We start from the raw sequence: 26,762 nt of genomic DNA, 5'->3' as shown, positions 1-26,762 counted from the left end.
TTTGTCGAGGTCGGAGCGTGGTCAGTGCTGTGATCCTCTGAGTGGTCCGTGCCTACATCCAGAACAATGGACAACGTGGCGGAGTTGATCGACTATTGCCATCTGACTCATCGCATTTGTGAATGGCAGCCATCTGTGCTGTGATCGTAACGCCAGGGGCCAGGTAGGGAAGGCTCATATGGAAGTACCTAGGTAGTGACAGCAACGAAGGTGAGCATCAAAATTTGGAACTCCCAAAACTTCTAAATTACACACCGCTTTCCTTTTCGTCCAGTATGTCCCGGGTCCTAACCGGCAGGTCCCATTCGTGACGATAGTCATCAATAATGTGAGCGGCAGTGAACGGCCTGTCTCTTGTATATCTCTCATCTGTGCACTTGACCAGAGTACCTTATAGCTGGTCCTCGATGAATGCCGCGTGAAGCTCTGATGATACTTCGCAGTTCGGCGGCAGTGCGAAGTGCGAACCGGAAATTCTCTGCCATTCCATCCGGCTCTCAGCATCCCTGATAACTTCGATCCATCATCGATCGAACCACGACCAGTCCTTGACTCCAGCATGACTCATGACCATGAATCATTACTCCGAGGGTGCAGTGGTAGCCGCAGCCGCCGCAGTATCATTGCCTTCTGCTGGTGTTGCGTCCTGTGCCACGTCCGCGGACGCAGCGGGAGCTTCAGACTTTGGCTCTTCAGTGACTGCGGGAGCCTCAGTCTTCGCCTCAGACTCGTCCTTCGGTGGTTCAGTAGCCGTAATCTCTGGAGCTGATGGAGCAGCCGGCTCATCTTTGTTCTCCTCCTGCTTCTCATCAGCCGAGCCGTCGTGCACACCGTTGGTAGCAGGCGTGGATTTGGCAGTCTCCTTCTCCTCAGCGGCGGCATCACCGTCCGCCGGGTCAGCACCTAAAGCTTTGTTCCACTTAGCCAGGAGATCGACCGATCGCTTCTTGAAGGAATACTCTTCATCACGAGGAATGGAGTTGAGCTTGACGAGGGCTTTTAGGACCTTGTTGATCTTGGTGGTGCGGATGATGGACACCTCAAGATCTTCGTAGTCTTCCAGCTTCTTGATATATTGCGCCATCTGAGGCATATCTTCTTCTTGAGGCGCTTGATCTCGAGAGAGGAAGCCTTTCTGGAGCTTGTGCCGGAGGAACAGAACTGCTAGGCTGTCAGATCTGCTACAGATGAGTGATGTATACGCTTCTTACCTTCTTTCTCTCGCGCCTTCTTCTCAGCGACAGGGTCGACTGGCTTGGGTGGTTCTTTCTCGGGGGCATCGTGCATCTCTTCGTCATCATCGACAGGTGCAGCCTTGGACTTGCGCTTTTCGCCCTTGCTCTTTGCCGGCTTCTCGCTCTTCTCTTTAGTCTTCTTATCGGTCGTTGGAGTCTTGCCGGTCGTGAACTTGAGCTTCTGAGTCTTGGGAGTCTTCGTAGGCTAGGTCAGCAAGGTCAGTCGAAGACTTATGTGCCAGAGAAAGAGACAGGCATACCTTTTCAGGCTCGTCATCGTCGCTCTCAGCCGCCTTCTTGCGCTTCTTGGACGACTTTCTAGTCTCCGCTGTGTCGTCAACGTCTTCCATCTCGACGTCCTCGTCGTCATCATCAGTAGCCTTGACTTTGGCCTCGCTCTTTCGCTTCTTCTTCTCTTTATTCTTATTCGCTTTCGCCTCAGCCTTAGCTGCTGCAGCTTCTGCTTGCAGAGCCTCGTCTTCAGCCATAGCGTTCGCATGGTCTGTAAGCATGTTCTTGAAAAATTCGAGATCATGATGTTCGGCCGCAATCTCATAAGCTGAGAGCAATGACTTCGATTTGCCCTTCTCAGGCACATTCTTGCAGTATTCTGGGTCGAGGTCACCAAGGTCGGTGTTCGGGATCCATGCGCTGCGTCCTGTTAGTGGCGAGCTGGGGGCTGGGCAGGTTCACTCACAATTCATTGGTGTAGAGGAACATGATGGGGTACGTCCGCTCGTTGACCTTCTTCCCGCCGTCCGCATAGGCTTCGTTGTAGGTGCCATCGAGCTTCATAGCCGTTACAGGACGTGTGTTGATCAAGCTGCTGGGCAGCATATCCTGGTCGCAGATGATGGATGGCCATGGCGGGTAGCTTCTGAGTCGAGCAAAGAAGTGATCGCCAGGCTTAGCATCGAGATGTGTGATTTTAGGCATCGATTTCTTCTTGTTGAGCTTCTTGCCTTTGTGCTCTGGGATGCCTGCGCCGGATTTTCTCTTGCTGGATTGCTTGGAATCAGGATCGCCATTCGTCTCCGCGGGAGCCTCATCGGCCTTGACCTCAGAAGCTGGCTCGTCTTTCTTCTCTTCGGCAACTTCCTCGACCTTTGTATCAGCCGCAGCTAGTGTTTCTTCAGTGCTCGTCTTGGGAGGCTCTGAAGCTGTTTCCGTGGGAGCTGTCGCGTCGCCTGTAGCAGGCGCCGGTTCAGACTCGGTCGCGCCGTTGACACCCGACTCTGGAGCTGATCACCATCAGTATAGGTGGACATGGACAGGACGCATTGGATCTCACCTTCGACGGTAGGCTTGTCCTCGGCCGAGGTTGCACCAAGAGCCCCCGACATCTCGGCGACAGGCCCGCTCGCTGGCTCAGCAAGGGTCGGAGGTGCGCTCACGTCCGGCACATCGACCTTCACGGGCAGCTCACTGTCTGGCAAAGGAGTCTCGGAGGCCATGTCGAGCCCTCAGATCCGACAACAATAGTAGCCGATGGTGGTAGGTACTCGTCTGGCGCGACGGTAACTGCTGAGAAGTTAGTAAATACTCGTGCAGATATCATGATAGATCTTTTTGCAGATCAGTCTCCGGCCCTGATCACTCGTTGCAAGCTTCATGCTGCGCAGTCGCGTCGGACACCAGCAAAAGCTAGTACACATATGCGACAAAGATGCGCAGAGATGACCTTCACAGATTAAGACTTACCTCTGATGATTCTATGGATGGCCCTGAAAAGGAAGGGACCAAAACTGTCAAAGTGGTGAACAGAGTGAAACGCAGAGAGGTGTGGCGGAGATGGTGAGAGGGAAGATGAATCGCGGACGAGCATGCTTCTCTAAGAATATCTTGGCGTATCTACTTCTCCAACAGAGAGGAGGAGGCCTTTTTTCTCAAGTGAGGGCGCTGACCCAGCTTTCCCAGCCACTCTTCTTACTGCCTCCTGCGCCGATGTCATTTGGCAGCCTTGACACCATATTATGTCCAGTCGTCCTCAGGCGTCGTAGGCTCTCAGTGGGCTTTTCCGACCTCACATTCAATCCTCTGCCTCAAGTCCGCCGTGTCTCGAAGACATTCGAAGGCGCACGCTGGCTTCTCGGTGACTGGTGCCAACTGCCGCCGCGACTTGTGTCGGTTGTGGTATCGCCCAGCTCGGTCCAGCCAGACTTGCAAGCCACGCTGCGATTGCGAATAGTAATAGTAATTAGCATTAGTGTCGGGAGGTCGCCATATCGGCTACCAACGGTTTCGACTCCATGGAGTGCAACTTCCCTCGTTCGTTATTCGTCTGAATGATGCTCGCGCCTATTCGAACTCGGAGTCATCGTGCTGCTCGACCGCCTCGCTGCGCTGGTGACTCGGCTTATGCATCCGCAGACACCACAGAAAATAGTCCTCGAGTGGAAGTAGGTTCAGTAGAATCTCATTACTGCGCCAGCCCAGCAAGCACACAAGTGCACCAGCAACAGCATCGAGGATGAAGTGGTTGGCAGTAGAGACCTGCAAGTATTAGCAGTCGTCCGATTCCTTGCGTAAGGATGGACTCACAATCGCCACAAGGATAGAGAAAGGGTACAAGAAGCCAATGAACAAGCACAGCATTCGCTTGGCCGAGGGAAGGACGACCCTCGGTGCTAGCTCCGGATGGCTCTGATTGAATAACGGCAAATGTATCGAGCGCGAGCGACGGTGACTGGGCGCTAGTGGTATGGTCATGATGGTGAGGCCAACAAGTAGCGAGTAGCCGAAATGCAGACTCGGCATTGCAGCATACTGGTTGCAAAACTTGTTCTGTGTCCATACACTGCTCGCACCGTCCGCACCGTGCACCGTGTCAACAAAGCCGTAGCTCTTCGCAATTTCGGCATCGGGTCCGTTGTACTCAGGGTCGCTGAGCAATCGAGGTGGCATACATGGCCAGATCGTAAATACAACAAATGCCAGCAGATTGCAGACTGCCATTGTCCTTCGACGAGCCTCAAACAAAGCTGGGCCGGGAGTTGTGCGACTGCTCTGATCTGATCTCTGCTGCGGCTGCTGATTGCTGGTGATGCTGAAGTAGAACAACCAAACTAGAAACGCGATCGTGCCTGGAATATGGATGAAGGAGTAGAGCCAGTTGATAAGCATCAGCAGTGTTGGATAGCCCATGAAGAATCGCTGGATCGGCAATTCCCAGAAAACGTGCCATCGTTTTTCCATCTCAATGAGTTGAAGCGCATGCTTGCGAGCGACATGTACGGTGCCTTCTACAATGGTCAAAGCTGTAAAAGCTCGACCCAGTTGATACACCCAGTATATCAAGGCCCAGTACCAAGCCTCGACCAGAAATGGGAACTTTCGCAGTACTCTGCTCAGAAATCTGTTTCGAAAGACTGCGGTATTGGGCGTATTGATGGTCCTCGTGCGGCCGAGCAGACGAAGCTCACGCGGTCGCCATGTGTGTTCCTGAGCTGGTAGAAGCGAAGGAGACAAAGAGCGTTTGGATCGGGTCAATCGTGCTTCGTCGATATCGAAAGGTTTCTCAGTCTTCGAGAAAGGGTCATATTGATCATGCCACTGTGAAGCATCGCTTCGTACAGGTGTGTCTCGAGCTCTGTTGATCCACGCTCCTCCAAACAATAGAACCACGACCGTGAGCGGCTCCAGATACTGTCTTGGATCAGTGTCTATTTCTATACATATGATGCTTGACATACCGTGCCAGCCCCCATGGTGGAAGCAATTAATTGTGTATGCTGCTTCTGAGAAACGTATAATGCTCAAAGCCTGACAGGATGCTGATTCGGTGAGTCTACTAGAAATAACAGCAGCACCAAGAAGGATCTTGGGTGCTGAATAGGAACCTGGTCGGTCAGCAGTACCGGGCACGGAAAGGCTGGAGATAAGGCGTGTCCTGCATGACATATAAGGCAATCACGATGCAATCCTTGATAATCGGGCAGGCACAACCAGCTTCACCGGAACTTGGGCAGGTAAGTGGACTTGATGCATAGCTGCTGACAGAGCGTCTGTCATACGTCAAAGCGCTCGATCGACGCCGAGTCAATGAGATGACGGCACTTTCTGGAGGTCGCGTGAGGCCGGAGAGAATAACATAAGCAATAAGGCGATACGTGATGTTGTGCGACCAAAATTGTGGACTGCAGACGAGAGCATGCTCGCGAGAGGCTGCCGAGCTCCGGCTGGTGGCGTGCTCACTTTCGAGGCACCCGAGTAGGACATCGATGAGCCTGATTTGTCCTGTTACCACTGCTGCTCTTGGTCGTCTACAGGAAAGGGAAGGTTGGGTCAGATTCGAGTCGACTCACGACGTCGGTCGTGCTCCACTTTTCCGGGTCTTCCGCACAGGGCTGAATTACAGCCTTACTATGCTTAGCCGTCATGGATGCATCTCGCGCCTTGAGGAGTATTCATTTCTATGCATCTCTACAGGTGTATGGCGCTTTGCTTCCTTTAATGATACTGGAGGCTTCCACGACACCCGCTCATAATCAATTGCTGTTTGAGCTTGTTCAAGTTCTTCAAATTGCCCACAACTGCCTGATTGGGGGCATACTTGCATCTCGTCCGAGGACGCCCTCGGATGCGGGCGGATCGCTCGGAATTCTTGCCATAGGCACGGGTAAGCGTTCGAGGTCACGCCTCATCGGCGACGCACCTCTGGTGATCAGAAGACTCCTAGACGCCGGAGATGCTCTGGACCATCTTGTTGGCACAGCCTCGTCATGGTCGGAAAGTTGCCGACGCCACAACCCTCGCACGGTTATGTCGCGGTTTGATGGTCGTGTCTCGAACTTGTCGCGCTTGGTAAATTGTCGAATAATGGCCCGACCATTTCTCAGATCAACTTCCATCGATCTGTATGCTAAGTCCTCTCATCTAGATCATTTGGGGTATCTCTCTATCCGTATGCTTCAATCATGCCGTCCCATTTGCCTGGGCATCGTTCTGACCGTAGTACTCGTCATGTTGCTCCTTAATAGTCCGCGCTCCCTCAGGCTCTCGAGGCGCCTTGTTCTTGCTGTCCCACAGGTCCTTTCTCTCTTTCAGTATCTCTTTCGCATACTCTTGCATCTCTGGTAGCACGACCTTTGTCGCGACCCACGAAAATTCCGACAGGTCCAGCGTACACGAGTATGCCCGCTCGTATTCGACCATCTGCAGCAACAATTCGATCTTATCCACATCGTGCACGAATTTGCTTTCCAAAGTTTCGCTGTCTTCGTACTCCTGCCATACTGCTCTGATCTCTTGCCCCTGTGAACCTCCGAAGACCCGCCCTAGCAGGCTGTTGTTGATCCAGTCCATCGTCTCGGCCTCGCGTCGGTTCTTCTCTACCTTTGGCACACCATCGACCGGCGTGAGATCGCCCACCAATCCTTCAGCCATGTCGTGAACGAGTGCCATCTTTGTGCATCTCGGTATGTCCAATTTGGAGGCCAGCGCTGGTGGGGCGAACATGGTGATGAAGGCCATGCGGTACATATGGTCAGCAATCGACTCGCCCCGCAGTATGCCGAAGCGCCTCCATCCCTCTCGCTTCTCAACCTTCAGGCGCTCTAGGTAGTGGAAGAATGCGACCGGCGACGGAGATTCCTCTTGCGGAGGGTTGGGAAGCCCAGACAATACGGCACGGACGGACCAAGGGTCAGGCTTTGGCAGTGATGAAGTATGAGGCGTCGCTCGGACTTGATCCATCACTATGAATTATTGTCAGTATCGAAAGCGCTCACAACAAGAACTCCTTGTGCTGGAACATACCGTCTGCTGCGTCCTTTCCTGATAATGGAGGAGTGCTTGGATCTGTGGGGATAGGCATTTTGGGTATCAAGCCTCCTAGTCGCAATGCAGTACTTCTCATCAACAGGCAAACATGACTCCAAGATGCAGATATATACGAGAAACAGCAAACAAGAAAGCAGCAGTGTAGCAAACAAAGCAGAAGCAAAGCCATTTGTTTACCTTGCCGCCACGATTTTCCTGGCCGCAATCAGTGACGTCTGGGTATGATAAGCCGCGGGCCTAGGCCACTTCTTGCCTAGTCGCAGGCACCGCTCGAAGGTGCCCGGAAGCATTTGGTACATTGACCGCGTCGAAGTACCTGCGGACTTCAGACTTCGCATCTTCTTCATGGCCTCGTCGGCCGTTAGTATGTGGCAGAACTTGACTTTCATGGCCAGAATCGTACTGTCATTCGCAGAATGACCATCCACAGCGTGTCTAACGTTATGTAGCTCGAGTCATACCTGGCAACGCACTCGGTGGGTGGCAACTGGTGCAACCGATTGTACCCTGAAACCCAAGTTGCAGCAGCTTATTTGTGCGACTTTGGCCCCAATGCCTCAGGTTTGCTAGACCACACTTTCATGAGTTTGCCCTCATGAAAAGCCTGTTGTCGGAAAGAGCTTTCTCGTCATGCAGACGGCTGTTTCAGTGACAGGCCCGCGACATAAGGCAGGCAAGAGGCTCTGTGTACAGGAGATTTGAGCCATGAGCGCTGCAACGATGCTAATCTATCACCATCACTGATCACGCCTCGATCCTACTTGCGAAAGCTCACAGCGTACGCAGGCAATCGACCGACAGCAACAGCTCCATTCGAGCCCACAGTTCATTCAAGCCCTGCAGCACTTCATGCCCCAGGTTTCCCTTAGCCATGTCTAGTCAACTACCAAGTCTGTACAGCTCGCTATCCAAGTCAGACCATGAAGTCCGCGTCCTCACTCTGCACGCAGGCCAGGCCAGCGAACCTCTGAAAGCTTCCCTGGAGGTGACCTCTCTGAACCTCAAGCCAACCTTCAGCGCGCTGTCCTACGAATGGGGTCCTCCCAGTCCGGAAGACTTGCTGCCCATTACCATCGACGGCCATTCATTCCTGATCACACCCAGTCTACATGCTTTTCTAAGTCGAGTCCGCCGCCCGGACATCCACCTCACTCTGTGGGCGGACGCTATCTGCATCAACCAGGCAGACATTAACGAGCGTAATCACCAAGTATCTTTGATGGGGGAGATCTACAAGACTGCGACAGAAGTCTTCTCCTGGCTCGGGCACGCTGCTGCCGGCAGTGATGAGGTCTTCGATCTGATAAATTCAAGGAAGTGGTCTCCGGACGCGCCGCTTGATAGCGATCAGGGCAAAAACGAATTCTTTCTGGCACTGTGTGAGAGAAATTTGTCGGCCTCGTTCAGGCTATTGGTAGAAAGGCCGTACTGGACGAGGGTATGGATCTTACAAGAAGTGGTGCTCGCGAGAACGGTCGTGCTGTGTTGTGGGGGTAAGTCGGCGTCGTTAGAAGTCTTCAGAAAGTATGGCGTCGAGACACCCTTGTGGATGGTAGATGGGACGCCGCTCTCGGGATCGGGCAGGCTGGACAATCCGCTACACCTTGTCATTGAGCAAGGGCCTCTGATGCAACTGAGGATTGTCTTTTCGGGTACTACTCAAAACGGAGATGATGTTCCTTACCGGGAGGACTTCGAGCGACCATGGCCGGTGTTCAGCGCTCAGGGTTCTCAGCATATCCGTTTCACGTTTTCGCGCCCCCCTGGGGATCAGTTCTGGCACATCGAAGCGCTAGATCCGAAGCCAAGTCTGCGTCAGAGTTCCAATTCTGACCGTGTACCCATACCGTCGTATGGGCACTGTTCCTTCGAGCGAGGTGAATCATTGCTACTGCATATCAGTACGAGCAACGTGGTCAACATTGCTCGCGAGATCATGGCTTTCTATTTCGGCTCGTATCGACCACGAGCAGGCCCGATCGTTCGAAGAAAATACAGCGGCAGCGACCGTTCATTCAATTCGCTGTGCCTTACAAGTATGCGTTTGTCATGTACCAATATTCGCGACCACATCTTCGGCCTTCTTGGAATTGTCACTGATCCTACAGCTGCCGCGGGTGGATTTTCGTCACAAGTGAGTCTTTTCAAGCCGGATTATAAGTGGACACCAGCCGAAGTCCTCCTCAACAGTCTGAACTACTTCCAGCCGCATCGTGCTATGGACACTGCTGTCCTAGCGGCACGATTCCTGGGCCTCTATGATCCGAAGGGTATAGACGACTTTATTCATCGTCAGAAGACCGCTTCACTTTCCGAGCGCTATGCATGCAGTGTCATGCTGTCCGCGTCGCCAGTTCCGAACTCCAGCAGAACGGCCCTCTTCGGCTTGCAGCATTTCGCCACTAGCCCTTCAGCAGAACGGCGAACATTCAAGCTAGATCACAGCACATACCTGACAGCTGAGCTCGATGATGCCGCAAGACCAGGAATGTTTCGATGCATAAGTATGTCATACCGTGGACCTTTCATCAAACCCCTCACTGGCGCGCATGCGAGTCTTCTGAATAGACTGGCAGAGTACTTCCCGGCGATCACAATCAATGCCAATGACTCGCCACAGCATTGGCCTTCGAAAAATGATGTCGTCGTTCAAATGCCATTCATGTGCTTCTACACCCTCCTAACTGACGAGATTTGTCGTGAGAATGCTTTCAAGCACAACTTAGCAATCGATCATCGAGCAGATCTGAGCACAAATGGTGCGCCGATGTGGTTATAGGACCCCGCAACACGATGCTGAAGCTTCCGATCTAAGTGACATCTTGATGATACCGGTTGACCGCAAACGTGTCGCATCTTTCGGCGGGCCGGTTGACTAGTTTTATATTTGCCTTGCTTCACGTCCTTTGCAGCAGGCGCAACGGCATGATGACCGTCGCACCTGCCTCTTTGAACTCTGTCCGGGGTAGGACCGACCAGGTCTGCGCATCTGCCTCCTAGAATACGCTCTACAGCAAGCGCGACCGCATGACGGCATTCGCACCTGCCTCTGCAGGTATTCTTCGTGGCAGGAGCAACCAGCTGGCAGCGATCGCACCTGTCCCCATAAGGACAACTTGCAGCAGGGGCCACCGGCCAACAGCATTCCCACCTGCCGCATCAGACACGCCATCTGCAGAAGAAGTCGCCAGATCAGGGCAGTCGCACCTGCGTCGGTCGTCACCTTCATGCGGCAGGGGCGATCTATGGGACGGACTTTCCTGCAGCGCACAGATATGATCGTAGGCCAGGAGCGCTGGATCAAAGGCACAACCTGGGGACGGCCTTCTGGTCCACCCTGGTTGTGCGCAGTCGATGATAATCTCCTGCTGAAGCTCAAGAAGGCGACGGACTCATACAATCCTCAGGCGGCTTGACATCGGCCCCGAGTATGGATGACCCTCCTGCGCCAGTTTTGAGTCCAGATCTGCCGTCACATTGAGACTTAAGCAAGACCAGTATCTGCCTACAAATCATTCTCGTGACGATATGAGCAGGTTTCGCGCGAACCCACCAGTTGGTCTTTCATGGGCTAATGCGCGGTGGCAGTCAGAGTCGAGTAGTCCAGAAGGGACCTCGATATGGAAGCCTGAGTGAGAGGGTGGTGACCCAGATACATTCTCTGTAGGAGCTGTTTCGTCCGCTGTACGGTTACTTCACTATCAGATTGAAACCTCAAGTAGTGACAGGCTAGACGAGGGGTCAATCATCTCTGTAGTCACGCTTCATCGAAGATGCGGAAGTCCTGCTGCCGCAGTGACATGATCTTCAAGCAAGCCGCAGCAAGACTTGAAGGACACTCGAAAACATGTATGCAAGTGGGAGTCTGCGCATGCAATATATTCAGCTGCCTGCTATAGACCCTTTAATGGGGTCATGATCTGCCCCAGAAGGAGCGCTTACGCGTTGAGCCCTGGAGAAATCTCGACCAAAGGCCCAAAGTTGCTATTCTTGGCATAGTCCTAAAGTGACTTTTTGCATTCCTTCAGCACTCTATATGGCGTCGTCAGCCCCTTCGTCTCCTGCTTGAACCTCAGATTTGTTACTGCCTATGTAGCGTCCTCGAATCTGGCTTTCTCTGCATTTTGGCAGCCATGCCTGGAAGACTGACCGTTTCGTATTTCTTGGATTGGGTGGTAATAATGTGAGTCTTCGTCATGTTTCTCACTCCCTCACCCAATAGCACTGACGTATACAGTGCTGTTGCAGTTGCAGGAGGTGTCCTAGGTCGTGTGAAAGGCTTCCATCGGCCTTTCTCGGTCAACGATGTTTCCATTGCGTTCCCGAGCAAGAGGAACATCATCTCAGTTCCCGTGCTCATCATTGTTGCTCTCGTGGTCCCCATGGCGTCCATTATGATCTTGTCGTTGGTACAGGCACCCAGGGACCCTCTGACGAAGTCTAGATGGCGGGCTGCTTTGTGGAGAGTTCATGCTGGGTGGCTTGGCCTATGTGCTGCTCTTGCTGCAACGGTGTTCGTCACCAACGGCCTCAAAGATCTCACAGGCAAGCCTCGACCAGATCTACTGGATCGATGCGACCCAGATTTCTCGGCAATTGCAAAATATGCCGTTGGCGGACTTGACCTTTCGAAAGCCACACCATTAGTAACGTCCGGAATCTGCACGCAAACAAACAAGCGCTTCCTCGACGACGGGTTTGCTTCCTTTCCGTCTGGACACTCATCCTTCGCCTGCGCAGGACTCTTGTACCTTAGTTTGTGGCTCTGCGCAAGGCTGTCAGTCGCGATTCCTTGGCCAAAATTCGATCATCCTTCCGTGCTGCGGAGCCGCCGTCCATCAGCTCCACCACTCTGGGAGGTAGTTGTGGTGCTGCTCCCGTACGCGACAGCACTATTCGTAAGTGCAACTCGATACACCGACTTCCATCACGCAGGCTTCGATATTATTGCAGGGATCGCGCTCGGAAGTCTGATAGGATGGGGCAGCTTTCGCTTGTACCATATGCCAGTCAGACGCAGCCAGCAAGGGACGCCGACCTGGGATCCGAGATCATACCAGCATGCTCTTATCGCCGAGGTGCAGCGCGATGGAGGCGAGCAGTCTTCTCAGAATCGCGAGGGGGGGACAACTTTCACTCTGAGGGAAATGAGGTTGGCAGAGGAATTGACGGCGCAGCGTGGAAGAAGCAATGCTTCCGAAAGGCCTATCCTGGATCGCAGTACTTCCGACATGCCGATTCTACCGCACACTGCGTCCGAGCATGTGTGAATCTTGTGCAGCAGGATGTCTTCTATGGCGACGAAGTTTTGACCAAAAGTCTGCTGAAAAGTCGCTATTCATCGGACCAGTAGGGAGCAACACGACTGACGACACATCAGCTCAATGCTCTGAACCGCGTTCGTTAGTCATGTCCTGAACCATCCTCTAGCTCAAGGTCTTGTCCATCCGACGGAAATACGCTTCGATCCGGAGACAGCATAGGCGAGGTGGCTATCTTCGGGCGACTCTTGAACACTGATCTCATGTCGACATCATCACTGAATAAGGACTCTCGTGGAGTGGATCCGTTCGACTGAGGAGTCCCCTCGAAAGCAGAGACTTGTCGACGAGGAGTCTCGAAAGGGTTGACAGGGTACAGTTGAGATGCTCTGGATGCCTTCGGCTCTCGCACAACGTCGGGAACAGTTGGCTTGACGGTTGCTAGCGCCATAGACTTACGCGTGCGCTCGACCAGATTCGACGTTGGCTCAGAAGCAGGGGCGCTCATATTAGGCGGCTTTTCAACGGGTGGCCTCCGATCCGGCGATGTTGAATGGCCGTTCTGTTGCGGTCTCTTTGCGCTTGGGGCACTGCTTGCCACATCAGCCATGGACATGCGGGTCCGCTCTGCCAGGGTCAGAGCTGGGAGGGCTTCCTCAAATGACGAGCACGGCAAAGTCGATGGGCCGTCGGTCGAAACGGGCGAATGGGCTTGACGGTTCTCCGCTAGAGCATCTGCATTTGGAGGCTCCTTCAAGTCAGGTGCCCTCCGAGGAACTGCCGGCGTCGAAGGACCCTTCAGCCATGAGCGTTCTGATGAGTCGCTTGTTTGGTCGACGATTGTCTTCGGCTCGATATGACTCGCCAGAGAGTTTGATACGTTGTCCATGTGCTCAGTACTTGACTGGGCTGAACAATGTTGCGAGAACCCCTCTGTTAGGCTTAGGTCGTCAAGTAAATCATGCTTGAGCCTCGACAGCATTTCATCGGCCCGAACGCTGATCGAGGTCTTGTCACACATTTTCTCGTCCACGAAATGCTGCCCCGTGAGTTGTTTATGCTCATCGAATCGAAGCAGAGGAATTACTGGCTTATTCGGTGGTTGTGAAGTCTGCCCACCTGATGCTGCCGATGTCGGTAGGGAATCTTTGAAATGTCTGAGACGTTTGAGATATGTCTGCTGTTGTGTGACGCGATGCTGCATCTCCGAAAGGGAATTTGACGGGGCTATACGTGAATTGTCTAGCGATCTTCCAGAAGCCAGCTGCATCGGGCTTGCCTGCAACAGTGCTGTGATCCATTTCTGATCTCCTGACCATGCGGTCCGTAGCAGAGACTCAACTTCATCTCGTCTGTCATGCCCGGGCGGCGGATGTGCTTGAAGCCATGTTCGTCGTTCGTCGATGTCCTCCCTAGCTGTCAGAATACTTTGTTGCCGCTCTTGCGCATTTTTGATTACCACATGGCGCTCATGTAGCACCTTGCTCAGTACGGCCTTGTGAGCGATGATCAGGGGGACGAGGTGATCAGCATCGACGTTGAGGTCTGTGGCCTGGTAGCCTAGTGACCGAGAAGCTACCTTTCGTAGGGTGGCTTGAGCAACAGTGAACAGAAGCTCCTCGAACTTCTCGCCTTTGCACTCATCGAAAGTTGTCTTCCTCAGAACAGTATCCTTTGGCAGCATGCCGTTGGATTTGAACTCCGTGAGCACACGAAGTAGAGCCGCTCTCAAATTTTGTGACTGCAGGACACTTTGTGGTGGGAAAAATGGTTGTAGTTTCTGTGTCAATTAGCTATTGTAACACGGCAGATTTGTTTGTGTCTCTCACATCTCGTGCGATCCGGTCATCCCAGAGCTCTATGAGGCGATACAGACTCCACTCGACCGCACGAATGCGTAGCTGCAGATTCTGGAGAGCCGACTTCGTTGAAAACGTTTGGACATTAATGTGTGGCCAGTCGTCGCGAAGATCTAGGTCGAGGAGATGAAGACATCGAATGAACGATGCAACATTGCCGTGGCTCGGCCATGATTGCTGCTGACCGTCATAAAGCGGTTTGCGTGCTGGAGGTCGCGTGGTAGTGGACGATATCATCACCCACCGTGCATCAACCAGCTCTATCAAGCCTTATCCTACCTGAACCCCCGCGGACTTTCTCAAGTTCGAGGCTCTAGTATGACCAGATAGTCGGCCCACTGACTAGGCACTGCCATAAGAACACGATGTCAGTCGTGAAGTGGAGCCGTTCTTGAACCAGGAGACGTCCACCTCTTTCACCTTTTTCACAGTTGGTGGGAGGTTTGGCCTTGCCTGCCTGTTCCTTTAAGCTTAATCTGCCGTTGCCGTGGCTGTCATATGTTCTTGCGACTGACGTTCATCGATAGAGTAGTCAAAGCAGGTGCAGACTTACGAGACACCGAGTCGCTTCCAACTTCCACATGCCTTTCCGTGACTATCTCCGCAATCTCCTCTCATCGCAATCCCTGCAGGTGCGTGCATCTCGCGGAAAATATCACCGGGCGAAATTTTGCGGGGGCCCTTGCTTTCTTTCCCCAAGCTCTTGACGCCAGTATCTCCCATCTTGTGTGAAAACCCTTGAGGAGATAACATGTGCAAGCATGGAGCACGTCAATGGATCGCATCGACCTGCGCTCAATGGATACACCGCTATGCCACATTCGAACCGCACGCACAATCATGAAGCAGTTCTTCAGACTCGTAGACGTGCTAAAGTCTATTTGACCGAGATTGAGGCCGAGTGCGCCTCAAATGCTAATGAACGCAGGTACCGAGCACGATGAAGGTGGGGAAGTATGAGCTACATATACAGCAGCTCCTCGCTGTGCGGTGGCGGCCTGTGCTTCGCTGCTCATTAGTATAGTCATGATCCTCGTTATCAGCTAGCACACCCAACCCAGACAGTGGCTAAACGGCACCAGGTAAAGGAAGATGAGCAACAGCCTCTCGATCGACCAGCAGTCGCGGGCTGCAAAAGCCTACGTGCTGCAGGAGCTGCGCAGCACTGAGCAAGGACGAAAGCTTCTAAGCGATGGCGAGTTCTACGGCAGGCTCGACATGAACTTCATCACTATCTTCGCCATTTTCGCCGAGCTATACGGGTATCGGCATGACTGCTTAGATCAGTTGGTTGATCTGATCACGATGTGTGGTACGTCGTGGCAAGACAGAGATCCTGAGCTCCGAAGGCTTGATAAGGAGCGAGAACTCAATCCGGATTGGTACATGAGTAACGAGATGCTCGGAGGCGTCTGTTACGTCAAGCAGTATGGAAAAAATCTGGAGGGTATCAAGGCTCGCATACCATACTTTCAAGAGTTGGGTTTGACATACTTACATTTGATGCCGCTGTTCCTTGCCCCGAAACCGCTCTCCGACGGGGGCTATGCAGTGTCGAGCTATCGAGATGTTGATCCAGATCTCGGCGACATGCAGCAGCTTAAGGAACTAGCGACGGAACTGAGAAAGGCTGGAATCAGCTTGGTACTGGACTTGGTGTTCAACCATACTTCCAACGAACATCGTTGGGCCAAGAAAGCTGCAGAAGGCGACGCAGAACATAGTGCCATGTATTGGATCTTCCCAGACCGCAATGTGCCCTCAGCATTCGAGCGAAGTACGAGAGAGATCTTCCCAGATGACCATCCAGGCTCCTTCGTACAGCTACCAGATGGGCGGTACATATGGTCGACATTTTACCACTTTCAGTGGGACCTCAATTACTCGAATCCGGCGGTGTTTCGATCAATGGCGGCAGAAATGTTGTACCTCGCTAACATCGGGGTCGATTTCTTCCGCATGGACGCCGTGGCCTTCATGTGGAAACAGATGAACACCGACTGTGAGAACTTGCCGGAAGTGCATAAATTGCTGAGAGCGTTCAATGCACTCTGTCGAATCGCTGCGCCTTCCATTCTGTTCAAGTCAGAGGCAATAGTCCATCCTGACTTTGTGGTGCAATACATCGACCGGTATGAGTGCCAGCTGTCATACAATCCGCTGCAGATGGCCCTGACTTGGGAAGCCCTCGCAACTCGAGACGCTTCCATGCTCTCGCAGGCCATTGAGCGAAGACACAACATAGCCCAGGGTTGTGCCTGGGTGAACTATGTCCGATCTCATGATGACATCGGATGGACTTTTTCGGACGAGGACGCCCTCGAACTCGGGAAGGAAGGCAACAGCCATCGCAAATTCTTGAATGCGTTCTTCGTCAACCGCCATCCTGGCAGCTTTTCACGAGGCGTGCCATTTCAGGACAATCCGAGGACTGGCGACTGCCGTATATCTGGCACGACGGCATCCTTGGCAGGGCTGGAATCAATGCAGGATCACGCGATAGAGCGCATTTTGATGGCTTACTCGATAGCCATGAGTACGGGTGGGATTCCGCTCATCTACTTGGGAGACGAAGTTGGTCAACTCAATGACTATAGCTATCTAAACGATCCAGCCAAAATGGACGACAGTCGGTGGGTCAACAGACCTTCATACCCCGAGCAGAGATACGCCGAACGAAATGATCCAAATTCGATACCTGGGAAGATCTTCGCTGGCATGAAACACCTGATCAAGTTGCGAAAGTCCACTGAAGAGTTGGCTGGCGGGAGGGCAGTGGGCTTCTTTACGGGAAATCCAGCCATCCTTGGATATCAGCGGCCTGGGCCGACTACGACAGTGCTATGCCTGTGCAACTTTTCGGATTATGCGCAGTGGGTAGGTCGAGACCGGTTCATGGGATTGCCTGCTGAGGTGCATGACCTGGTATCGGGCTACGACATCAAGTTGAGAGAAGGTATAGAGTTGAGGCCGCACCAGTTCCTGTGGCTGCGGTATTAGTTGACTGGTGAGCTGGTTGGGCAGTCGCATGTTTAGCGTTGTAGCATAGCGTGTCAAGTGATTTCTGTGTCGTCTTCAACATTCTACACGTTCGTAAAGTTGCATGTTGTTGGACCTTCTCTCGTTAGTGCAGTGTCGCGTCGAACAAGCCTGGAATTCAGATCTTTGCCTTATGTAAGCAAAGATCGGATGGTCAGTCACCCAGGCAACCATTGCAGCACCCCCGCTCGAGCGCCACAATGGACGGGTGGACTCGACGAAGACAGGTCCGGATTAGTCGCACGAACGCAAGTGCAGCTTGCACATGATCACGTCGCAGGCATCGACCACTGAAGCGAGGGTGTTACGGCAGTCGCCTCTCATCCTGAACATGCAGCAGACAGTGCCAGCCTCAATTAGACAACCCATAAACACCACGAGTCGCTGATCCCATGGCAGCCTCCACCACAATGCCAGGGTCATTCGCTCCCGATCACGACTCTCGAACCGACTTCCCCACCGCACGGCCGTCATTTTTCATGCCGCCCAGTCCATCAGCCTCTTCCGCATTATCACAATCGGCCCGCTGGCAGTCAAGAGACGCGCGGAAACGACAGCGAGGCGACAGTCGGTGCAGCGCCAGCACGCCTAGAAGCGCTCGGCCGAGTCTTGTCACTACAGAATCATATGGGTTTGATGCGCCTAGTCCAGCGCCGCTCGTCAGCACAGACTATGTCTTTGCCGGTGGCACACCGTCAGCGTCACGACTCGGCGAAAATGAGCCGACATACAGCTACGAACAAGACTTCAGACCGACTCGATTATCGCAGAACAGGGCGCATATTGGGCGGGGCCTCGAACCACGCACACCGGTGTCAGAGAACAGCAGCAAGAGACGCAGATTGTCTACACAGCAAGATGGATGGGGTCGGGCGGTCTGGAACTTGACGGGAGGCATCGCCGGGAAAGCGATCAACTTTTGCTGGACAACGGTTTTCCATGGCTTTCATGCGGGGAGTGGTCCGGGCTACGACATGGCATTCAACACACCAGTGGTAGTTGCGGACGACCCGGCAGATATTTCGCGGAGTCGAGACGTATTCGATGCGGACTACCAAGAGATGAACAGAACACCTGTTCCTGGGCAGTTTCCAACGAGCAGACCGTCAACTGGGAGAATAAGGCAACAGTCCTGGGAGGAGATACCAACACCTACCGCTACAACAGCATTGAAATCGAATTGGGTTGTGGTGGAAGCCCCCGCCGTGAATGAAAGCGACACGAGTCCGGTGCGCAAAAGATCGAAGCCAAGCACAGCCAGCCTCTACGCGAAGCCCTCCGCAAGGCCACAATATGGTCGTCCGAAACTGCCAGCCCGCCATAGCGCCTCCTTTGCTGCGACTCGGGCTTCGACGGGCGCTCGACCATCGTTGAACTCGACTGCTTCGCAGCTCATAGCCGGCCCAGCTCATCAGGCTCAGATCATCAGCGGCAGAACAAGCGAAGTAGATCTTCGATGGCATCACCGCGGATCAGCGACGGTCCACATACGCCAAAATCACCAGATTTGGTCAAGTTCGAGAAAAAAATGCAAAGACAGAGTCAGAAACGTGAAGAGTCGATAGATTGGATGGGTCAGCAATTGCAAGATATGATCAGAGAAGGACAGCAGGCTCTGGGCTCCAAAGTCGAGGTGTTTGATGGCAACGAAGATGATGAGGGCTACCTATCAAGATAATAGGATAGTCATGATAAAGGTCACTTGCCAGCTAATGAATCGCCCTATGAGCAAAATATTTGTGCAGATCTTCGGTCCATCGGACCAGTATTCCGACAAGCATAATCGTACGTGGCGGGCTCTACGAAGCCTGCACACAATAGGCACGATCTTCGCTATTCCACGTGCATGTCTGCCATGCGGAATCCAGGGGCTGCGCGGTGTTCCAGCTTCCTAGTGTGTAGATCGGTCATAAGAGGCTCTTGACGACTCGACTGGTACCGATAAAGGAAGGTAGTCTTCAAGAAGATACACCTTCTGAAGGTAGGATCTCCACCAGCATCCGGAAGTGTCATCACTGCCACACGATTTGTGGACGCCATATGCCCTAAGAAGCCCAACCGAGTCTCGTACCCTTCACACCTGACGTGAGTTATCTGCGCACTATTCACCGCTACGTAGCTTGAGCATGTCCGCTGAATCTCCGAATTGCTGCGATAGTGTCAAGGAGCACAACTCCGCTCCAGCATAGTACGCAAGTTCCTGAACCTGATACTCGGAGTTACAGGAAGCCACCTAACCCTCGTGTTGCTTCTTGCAGTGCCCCTGCATTTCATAAGGCTGCTGCTGATCTCCACGTTGATCACGGCACTCGTCTCTGATCATCCGGAGCCTCACCCATTCACTTCATGCCGGAGCGCAACACAAACTTCTACAAACTGCGTCAACATACAAGCGTTCGGCGTCGCCGACTTCTAAGCGACGACTCTGCCCGCGGAATGAATGCGCTCTCGCCAGCACCAGATGTTGTTATTACTACTCGATTTTCGACTGTGAAGCATCTCCCACTCTTACTCGCTGGACGCCATTCACGCCACAGCTAGCCCCCATGCTGGAGGAACTTTACCTGGACGACGACGACATCTCTTCTCTTCCTAACGGCCACCAAAAGTCTCATACTGCGTCCGCACCGAGAGCGGCAGATACTACTATCGCTTTAGTGAAGCCCAAGCTCGAAAATGGGCTCTTCCGCGATTCCCTTGGCTGGCATCAGCAAGCCCATGTGAGCCATGCGGAGCGTCGCAATGGTCCCCTGACGTTCAGAGTATGTCCTTTGTTGTCGCTTCTCAGCTCTGACCTTTCCACTAACGACGACACCATTACCAGTTCTCCCGTGCACTTGCTCCTCCGCGGCGTAAGAGGAAACCGCGACGCATTGAACAGGATGACGACCCACGGGATCGCATTGCCACCACTACCATTACCACCCGGCTCATGGGTGGCATCCGCGGCGATCCTTTCAATGCTTTTCCAATCGAGCCAAAGGATTGTGTTCCGCAAGCAGTGGATGATTGTAGGATTTTGTCTTCGTACGGCCTGCCATAACTAATCATTGACAGTTGTGCAATCATTTATTCCAGAACGGATATTACGACCATTTCAGGCGGTGCCAGGCATCGAGCGCCTGGCGCACAATTATTTTCAACTTGTGATTAGTGATGTGTGCATGTTTGAAGCAACAGTTGCGCATGTCGAGGCGATGAATATCGTTGCGAAGGGCATTCTCAAGCCTACGAGAGAAGTCCTACACCACCAAGGCCAGGCCCTCGACCATTTACAGAAACGCTTGGCAGATCCCGTCAAGCGTTTGGAGGATGTGACTTTCCACATCATCATAAACATTATGGGCACGCACGTACGTTCGTCGGTCCTCCGTCCCTAGATGTCTGCTGACGCGCCAGTTCTTTTTCGGCGAGCTTGAGCAGCATCACGCCCACCTCGCTGGCTTATGGTCACTGATAGAGATGCGAGGAGGCATCGATGAACTAGGGTGGGACGGCAGTCTGAAGCAAGCCATAGAGACGTATAGACCATTCTCCCGGCAGATTTCTAAAATGCTGACCATCCATGACAGGGTGACATCGTTTGTGCAGTATCAAACAAAAGTGGAAACACCAACCTCGTCGCCGAACCCGACCGCAACGGCGACAAAAGTACCAGTCCTGGAATACCCGTCACATCCATTCTCACCAGAGATATCCGTGACCATCGCCAAACTCCCGAGAGGATTCAGCAACGTTGCGCTGCAACGTACTTTGAGTCTCCAGACAATAGACCTGCTTCTCGACACCCACGAACAAGACCTTGCCCACCGAAATCGCCCACCGGAAGATGCCCCACGGATAGCTGGCCGCCAAAGGCTCTACACCGCCGACAAGGCGCTCGAGCTCCTCAAAGCTCAGGATATGCCAACAACTGAACGGATGATCATCGGTGGACTGCTCGCTTACACTGTCCAAGCGCACCACGTATACCATCCTGACCGGACGACCAGTCCTATATACATCGAACCCCTCCGCAACTTCATCGCCGAAATTGCGCAGTACGTCTTCGTCAACTACGAACATCCTGTGCTGCTGTGGGTTGTGCTCTGCTTCGCCGCCATACAATCACACATCACCGAGGGCGGGATGCGCGTCGACTTCTTCCACCATACCATTCTCCGCTTCAAGCAGTCCCCGAAATGGAGCCAGGTCGACAAAGCTGTAAGAGAATTTTGCTGGACGGAAGAGAGGATACTCGAATGGAAATGGGCATGGGAAGACGCTGTAGGAAGCCACAAGCCGCAAGGGTATGCACAATCAATGACCAGCGGCACGAGCAGTAGAGGTCCTAGCATGACGCCGGAAGTCGAAGGAACGACAATCGCGGGCAGCGTCCGAACACCATATCTTGGAGAAGAGGAGGCTCGGCATGCGAAGCTGTATGCCCTGCAGGAGGACGAGATGGGTCTGGGGGTCAAGATGGAAGGCTGAGAGGGCAAGTGGACTGTGCTGCGCTGATGTGGTGTACACAAGCTGCATGCGAGCACATCATCTGAAATTCTTCAGCAGGGGCGCCTCATGCCGGCGATCTGACAGCCGGAAGAACCTGCTGTCTCGGCTGACCTTCAAGCCACTGATCTCCTGCCCGAGTCCGGTCGGAGACGACTTTTCGAGCCCCGATGCACCAAGCGCAAATGGCCTTGGAACGGCGATCTCCCCAGAATACTCCTGGACAGTAACCTTTGCCAGCCGTGCCTTCTCTGACTCACTGCAGCGAAGATTTTCGGCAAGAAGAGAGAAAAGGAAGACAAGGGCAGAACGATCAAGCTGGCACGATAAGCAGGCACGACTCTGGACTTTCCTGCCGTGCGCAATTTTCTGATGCGGCGGGAACGCCCTACATGGCACGAGAGGCAAGCACGACTCTGGCGACGCTGCCTCAGCATGCTCCTTCCGTACCAGTGTCTCTTGGAGAAGGAGGCAGGCGCGGACCTGCTCAGCCGTTGTTTCCTGCCTGCGACGCATCAAGCCATGTCTCAAGAAGACACGGGGTGCTATTCGAACAGAAATCGGAAGCTGTGATGGCGCTGGGAGGACGGGGCCAGACATGCGCATCTCGGCCTCTTGAAGGTCACGATTCCCAAAAGCAGTTACCAGGACGAAGCCCATCTTGGCATTCCCTCCACCACCAAAAGTTCGAATCCGCATAGCCGCCTGCCCCAGCCCCGAAACCTCAGGTGAAAGACGGGGTCATCAACAACGAGTACGTCCGCCACAGCGAGGCGGCTATCCCGTGCGGATCTCGATTGTGCGGGCACTGTCCCCTAAGTCGCGAAATTGGTTCTTTCGACGAGCTAAAATCGCCTCTACCAATTCTGGCCTAGGGACTGGAGACCATGCTCTGAGTGAGACACACAGCGATAATAGCCCTTTAGCTCAGGGGCAGCACGAACAGACACCTGTGTCATGTACTATGTATGACCTGGTGATTCTACTGACCATGTCTTGGCATGGGACGAAAACGAGGCAACAAGGAACCGATCCACGCACCACACTAGACTGTCGTGTGCTGGAGGCACGGACTGTATGTCATTATGCTCGAGCCGTGATCGGACACCAGCCAAGCTATTCGGGCATAAACTCGGCGTGTTTCAGCCTATGTCCACTGGAATCTGGGAATCCAGGTCAGGGCGGGCTCTGAAGAACAGAATGGTTTTGCAGATCAAGTCAGCAAGTTTGAGATGAGCCTCACTTGAGGATCAAGTTGCTGGAACGATTCAGCATCCAGTTGTCTTGCCAGGGAGGGTGCTGTATGAGTTCGTGGCATCTCCATTAGCCTGAAGAAAACGCTCATGTCTTGACCGAACAGCTTGCCAGCATGGGATGCGTTGTAAGCGCCGATGCACTCAGTGACCGGATTCGAGGCGGGTATTGGGCTACAGCGCACGAGAAAAGACAGTAATGATGTGAAGGATTAATTATGTGCACCAGGCTGTAATAATGTACATGTTAGTATCGCGCGTGCAAAGTCCGCAAACACGAGCATGTGCACGTCCTCGTCCGTCATTCTCACTCGTCAGCCATGATAAGTCAGCTATGAGCAGAACCGCCGTCCGCGCATCTTTCACACACAGCACAACATATCACCAAGTCAACCGCCCATCCATTCCCGCCACCCTCCTCTCACCCACCAACTCCGTACCCCTCCTCTAGAAAGCGTCCTCGATTGGACAATCCACGCTCTCATGCCCATCCCGCTCACACAGCGCACACCACTTGTCCGGATCGATCAAGCCGGACGACTTCCCTGCCCACATGCCCGCCTGCGCGCCGGTGCCTTCGACGGGCAATTTGAGCTGCCTTTCGGCGCTCACGGAGCGCTCTTGGGACTGTTGCTTTTCGGGCTCAAGACTGTTGGACGGGGAAGATTTTGGAGGCGTGAGCATGGGTGTTTGCGTTGCGGTGACGAGGTCGTCGCTGTCGTTGTCATCGTCGTCGAAGCTGGACGGTCGCTGTGTGGCTGTTGTGGAGGCGACGGGTGGAGGTGGGAGGGCTGCATCGGGCGGCTTGCTGGGCGCGCTGTCCTGATTGCTGTCGCGGGTGGATTTGCGGGACATGCTGAGAGGCTTTGGCATTGATTCTGACGGCTTGTTGCGCGAGTGCTGAGGAGAAGACGGAGTGTCTTGCGTTGCGGGCTCATCCTCCATTGCGTCAGACGAAGCGAGCATGTTCTTGCAGCTGAGAATGTCGTGGCCGCCCTCCTCGCATATCTCGCACCATAGCGCGGCGGAAGAGGAGGTTTCGGAGGCGGCTTCGTTGTTGCTGTCGGCTGATTGCTGGCGCTGGTGGTTGGGTAGCTTCCGATCGGGGACTACATCATCAACATCATCGTCGTCTGCACGTTGCCACGTATTTGCCTTCTCTGCTGCAGGGCTGAGGACTACTGTTCGCTGACTGCCCTGTGTTCCAGTACTCGTGTGCTTGTCGTTGTTATCGGCAAGATCAGTCCTCCGCGTCCTGCTGGGCGACAGAGGCGGCATCATATCGCGACTTGTCGGCCTGGACGAATTTCCTGTACGCAGGCCAAAAGCACTAGATCCGCCGGTCATGGGAAACTTGCCGATATGGACCGAGCTGCGAAGCTGTGAGTTCTCCTTTTCGAGCTCCTGCTCATGCTGCGTTTTCTGCTGCAGAAGATCCTCCAGTTCGCGGATATGCTGTTGCATGCTGTTTCGGTTCGCATTCGAGTCGTCGTTGATCCCGTTGCCATTGCAATTGCCGTTAGCCAGAATTTTGCTCTTTGCGGCGTTCGATATGCCATTTGGCTTGTTGCGAGTAGTGCCGACAGTGTCCTCGGCCGTCTGCAGATTTCGAATAATGGTCTTCAGACCACGAATTTCGTCTTCTTTGCTATCGAGCTGCGACTGCAACTCGTCGAGCTTCTCCTGCTCGTGGCCGCCGCTGTCACTACCATACCCGTTCAATTGCTCCTCAGTCCGTTTTCGCTCCCTTTCTCTTCTGAGCTCACTCCGCGACCTCTCGACTTCGCCTCGCAAGAACTCAACTTCACCCCGGGCTTCGGCCTCTCCCCTCCTAGCGTCCTCGAGGCCTTCTTCTAGCTCCTGTACCAGCTCCTCCAGCTGCTTCAGTTGCTGCGCTACACTTTCGACGTCTTCGCTGCGGTCTTGCAGATTCCGGACTTCCTCCAACAGCTCATCGACACGCTTCTCGTAAACGCGCTCGGTCTCTGTGCTAGCCATCTCGAGCGTATCGATGGTCGAACGGAAGTCTGCCCGATTGGCGTCGAATTCGGCGGTCAGTAGCTTAATCTTCTCGTTCTTCTCGCGTAAAGCCGCTCTGAGTGCGGCTACATCGCGGGGCAAGTCCTCGTCCTCGATGTCTTGCCGTAGTCGTGAGCGGGAGCGGGACCGCGGTGGTTCGGCGGACAATTCTGGTACAAGCTTGCTAAGCTCGTTCAAATTGCGTTCCATCTTGGCGATACTGGAGTTCTGGTCGCTCAGAGCGCGGTCTTTCTCGTCGAGCAGTGATCGAAGTCGGGCGACCTCTTCGAGTTGCTTGACTTCTGATTGTTTCCTGCCAGCAACGTGCGGTGTAGGCGTGGGCGTACTTTCGCCGTCTTCCTCGGGCACCTCATCAAAGCTAGACTCAGGGCCGAGCGACGATTCTGCCTCGGATCGAGCGGTGATGTTAGACGTGGTGGAAGTGGCGCGGAGGCTCTGACTGAATTTGTTACCGCCCAAAGACGGCTTTGGTCCTGCACTCCGGTAGCCTGTCGGTCCGCCAATCTGGCTCTTAGCTAGCCCACTCGCCGGCGCGGCTCTGGACTTAGGTGTGACCAGAGCCTTTCCAGGCGTTGCGGTCTTCCGTAGAGGGCTCTGCGGTCGCGGCAGCGACTCTCGACGCATAGGAGGCTTCAACGCAGGGCTCGCTCGACCTGCAGCGCTGACCGACTGGCTGAAGTTGGGCTTGCCCGTCGCAGGCGTACGACCGCCGACATTGAAACTAGTCAATCTCGTTGGAGTGCCAGGCGCGGCAGCACTCGGTCGCATACCAGCAGCAGTGCTATTGACAGCGGGCGGTCGCTTCACTGCTTTGTCGACTGGCAGGAATATTCCTGCGCCGGGTATTGTGGTCTTGAAGTAGTATTTCCCTTCAACATCGCCTGAGTTCTTGCCGCGCGGAGCAAATTCATTCGCGAGTTGCACACCGGCGAAGACGCCGTTCTTGTTCGCAACGGATCCAACAAACTTGACCGTGCCGTACATGTCACCGGGCACGGTGACCGTGTCGCCCACTCGGACGGCGTAGCCTGCCATCTTGCTCGACGGCGGCGACGGACGCGCGTAGGACGCAGTAAAAGGTCTGGTTGGTAACGATAGTCGCAATTCGATGGTGTATCAGACCTCGAGGGAGGGGCCAAGACGCGACTATTCTAAGTTGGACGCGATACGTGTGGCTGTGAAGAGTGCCCAAACTATTGATATGTTGATGAGAGGATTAGGAGTAAACAAGATGACCCGCGCATCATGATTTGCGATGCTTCCCGTCACCCGCGTCGGTGTCAGCTGGTCGACAGATGGATATAAAATAGGTGATTGGACCCTGAAAAGGCACTGACTGACAAACAATTTGACCCCTGCACGAACGCCCAAGGATCCCGAGAACCGGGAGCTACTAGAACAAAATGGCTTTGTCCAAGACAAAGCCACCTGAGCCCTACACAACACTGTCTGCTTAGGTACATGTACCTACCTCCTTGACGTACCAGGAATTCCCGCTCAGCATTGCTTCCGACCATCAACGCAAGCCAGTCAAACAGCGCACAAAAGGCAGGCAACCACGAACGGCGCCAGTCCATACAACCACGGAGTAGTCAACCGATCCGCTGAAAGTGCCCTGCTCTGCGAAGTTACAACTTACAATTCTTCAATCTTGGTACATCATCGCTATCTGCTTCTACAGGGTATCTAAATTTTCGTAAGTCATAGTTACATAAAGCGTTCTCTGGCCACAATCCGAGAGCGCCATGTCCCATCTGTTGCCGTACTGTCATAGATGCTGCTGCTTGGGGTCCTTCATGCTTG

At 53.8% G+C, this 26,762-nt stretch overlaps 9 protein-coding genes across 9 annotated transcripts; 4 read left to right on the top strand and 5 right to left on the bottom strand.

Moving 5' to 3' along the window:
* Window positions 1–580: 580 nt before the first annotated feature.
* AB675_10258 (PWWP domain-containing protein 1) lies at window positions 581–2,689 on the bottom strand (the record flags this gene model as incomplete). Its single annotated transcript, XM_018139016.1, has 5 exons — window positions 581–1,161; window positions 1,212–1,440; window positions 1,496–1,886; window positions 1,933–2,476; window positions 2,527–2,689. 5 exons carry the CDS (start codon window positions 2,687–2,689, stop codon window positions 581–583), a joined length of 1,908 nt encoding a protein of 635 aa, XP_017997402.1.
* An 844-nt stretch (window positions 2,690–3,533) lies between these two features.
* On the bottom strand, window positions 3,534–4,942 carry AB675_10257 (uncharacterized protein; the record flags this gene model as incomplete). The annotated part of the gene is made up of 3 exons (XM_018139015.1): window positions 3,534–3,728; window positions 3,777–4,880; window positions 4,928–4,942. The coding sequence occupies 3 exons, from the start codon at window positions 4,940–4,942 to the stop codon at window positions 3,534–3,536; spliced, it is 1,314 nt and encodes a 437-aa protein (XP_017997404.1).
* A 1,207-nt stretch (window positions 4,943–6,149) lies between these two features.
* On the bottom strand, window positions 6,150–7,050 carry AB675_10256 (HD domain-containing protein C4G3.17; the record flags this gene model as incomplete). Its single annotated transcript, XM_018139014.1, has 2 exons — window positions 6,150–6,931; window positions 6,993–7,050. The coding sequence occupies 2 exons, from the start codon at window positions 7,048–7,050 to the stop codon at window positions 6,150–6,152; spliced, it is 840 nt and encodes a 279-aa protein (XP_017997332.1).
* Window positions 7,051–7,887: 837 nt separating this feature from the next.
* AB675_10255 (uncharacterized protein) lies at window positions 7,888–9,795 on the top strand (the record flags this gene model as incomplete). Its single annotated transcript, XM_018139013.1, has 1 exon — window positions 7,888–9,795. The coding sequence occupies one exon, from the start codon at window positions 7,888–7,890 to the stop codon at window positions 9,793–9,795; it is 1,908 nt and encodes a 635-aa protein (XP_017997355.1).
* A 1,354-nt stretch (window positions 9,796–11,149) lies between these two features.
* On the top strand, window positions 11,150–12,286 carry AB675_10254 (Diacylglycerol pyrophosphate phosphatase 1; the record flags this gene model as incomplete). The annotated part of the gene is made up of 2 exons (XM_018139012.1): window positions 11,150–11,199; window positions 11,254–12,286. The coding sequence occupies 2 exons, from the start codon at window positions 11,150–11,152 to the stop codon at window positions 12,284–12,286; spliced, it is 1,083 nt and encodes a 360-aa protein (XP_017997462.1).
* Window positions 12,287–12,419: 133 nt separating this feature from the next.
* Window positions 12,420–14,373, bottom strand: AB675_10253 (uncharacterized protein; the record flags this gene model as incomplete). Its single annotated transcript, XM_018139011.1, has 2 exons — window positions 12,420–14,057; window positions 14,107–14,373. The coding sequence occupies 2 exons, from the start codon at window positions 14,371–14,373 to the stop codon at window positions 12,420–12,422; spliced, it is 1,905 nt and encodes a 634-aa protein (XP_017997314.1).
* Window positions 14,374–15,228: 855 nt separating this feature from the next.
* AB675_10252 (Amylosucrase) lies at window positions 15,229–18,853 on the top strand (the record flags this gene model as incomplete). Its single annotated transcript, XM_018139010.1, has 3 exons — window positions 15,229–17,092; window positions 17,575–18,544; window positions 18,583–18,853. The coding sequence occupies 3 exons, from the start codon at window positions 15,229–15,231 to the stop codon at window positions 18,851–18,853; spliced, it is 3,105 nt and encodes a 1,034-aa protein (XP_017997423.1).
* An 868-nt stretch (window positions 18,854–19,721) lies between these two features.
* On the top strand, window positions 19,722–21,648 carry AB675_10251 (uncharacterized protein; the record flags this gene model as incomplete). Its single annotated transcript, XM_018139009.1, has 5 exons — window positions 19,722–19,937; window positions 20,000–20,186; window positions 20,233–20,528; window positions 20,575–20,696; window positions 20,748–21,648. 5 exons carry the CDS (start codon window positions 19,722–19,724, stop codon window positions 21,646–21,648), a joined length of 1,722 nt encoding a protein of 573 aa, XP_017997440.1.
* Window positions 21,649–23,366: 1,718 nt separating this feature from the next.
* On the bottom strand, window positions 23,367–25,994 carry AB675_10250 (uncharacterized protein; the record flags this gene model as incomplete). The annotated part of the gene is made up of 1 exon (XM_018139008.1): window positions 23,367–25,994. One exon carries the CDS (start codon window positions 25,992–25,994, stop codon window positions 23,367–23,369), a length of 2,628 nt encoding a protein of 875 aa, XP_017997376.1.
* Between the last annotated feature and the right edge of the window lie 768 nt (window positions 25,995–26,762).

The sequence above is a fragment of the Cyphellophora attinorum genome (genome assembly GCF_001299255.1).
Source record: "Cyphellophora attinorum strain CBS 131958 chromosome Unknown Contig24, whole genome shotgun sequence".
NCBI lineage: Eukaryota > Fungi > Ascomycota > Eurotiomycetes > Chaetothyriales > Cyphellophoraceae > Cyphellophora > Cyphellophora attinorum.
Note: the sequence above shows the minus strand (reverse complement) of the source record. Positions and strands in the feature narration are given on the sequence as shown.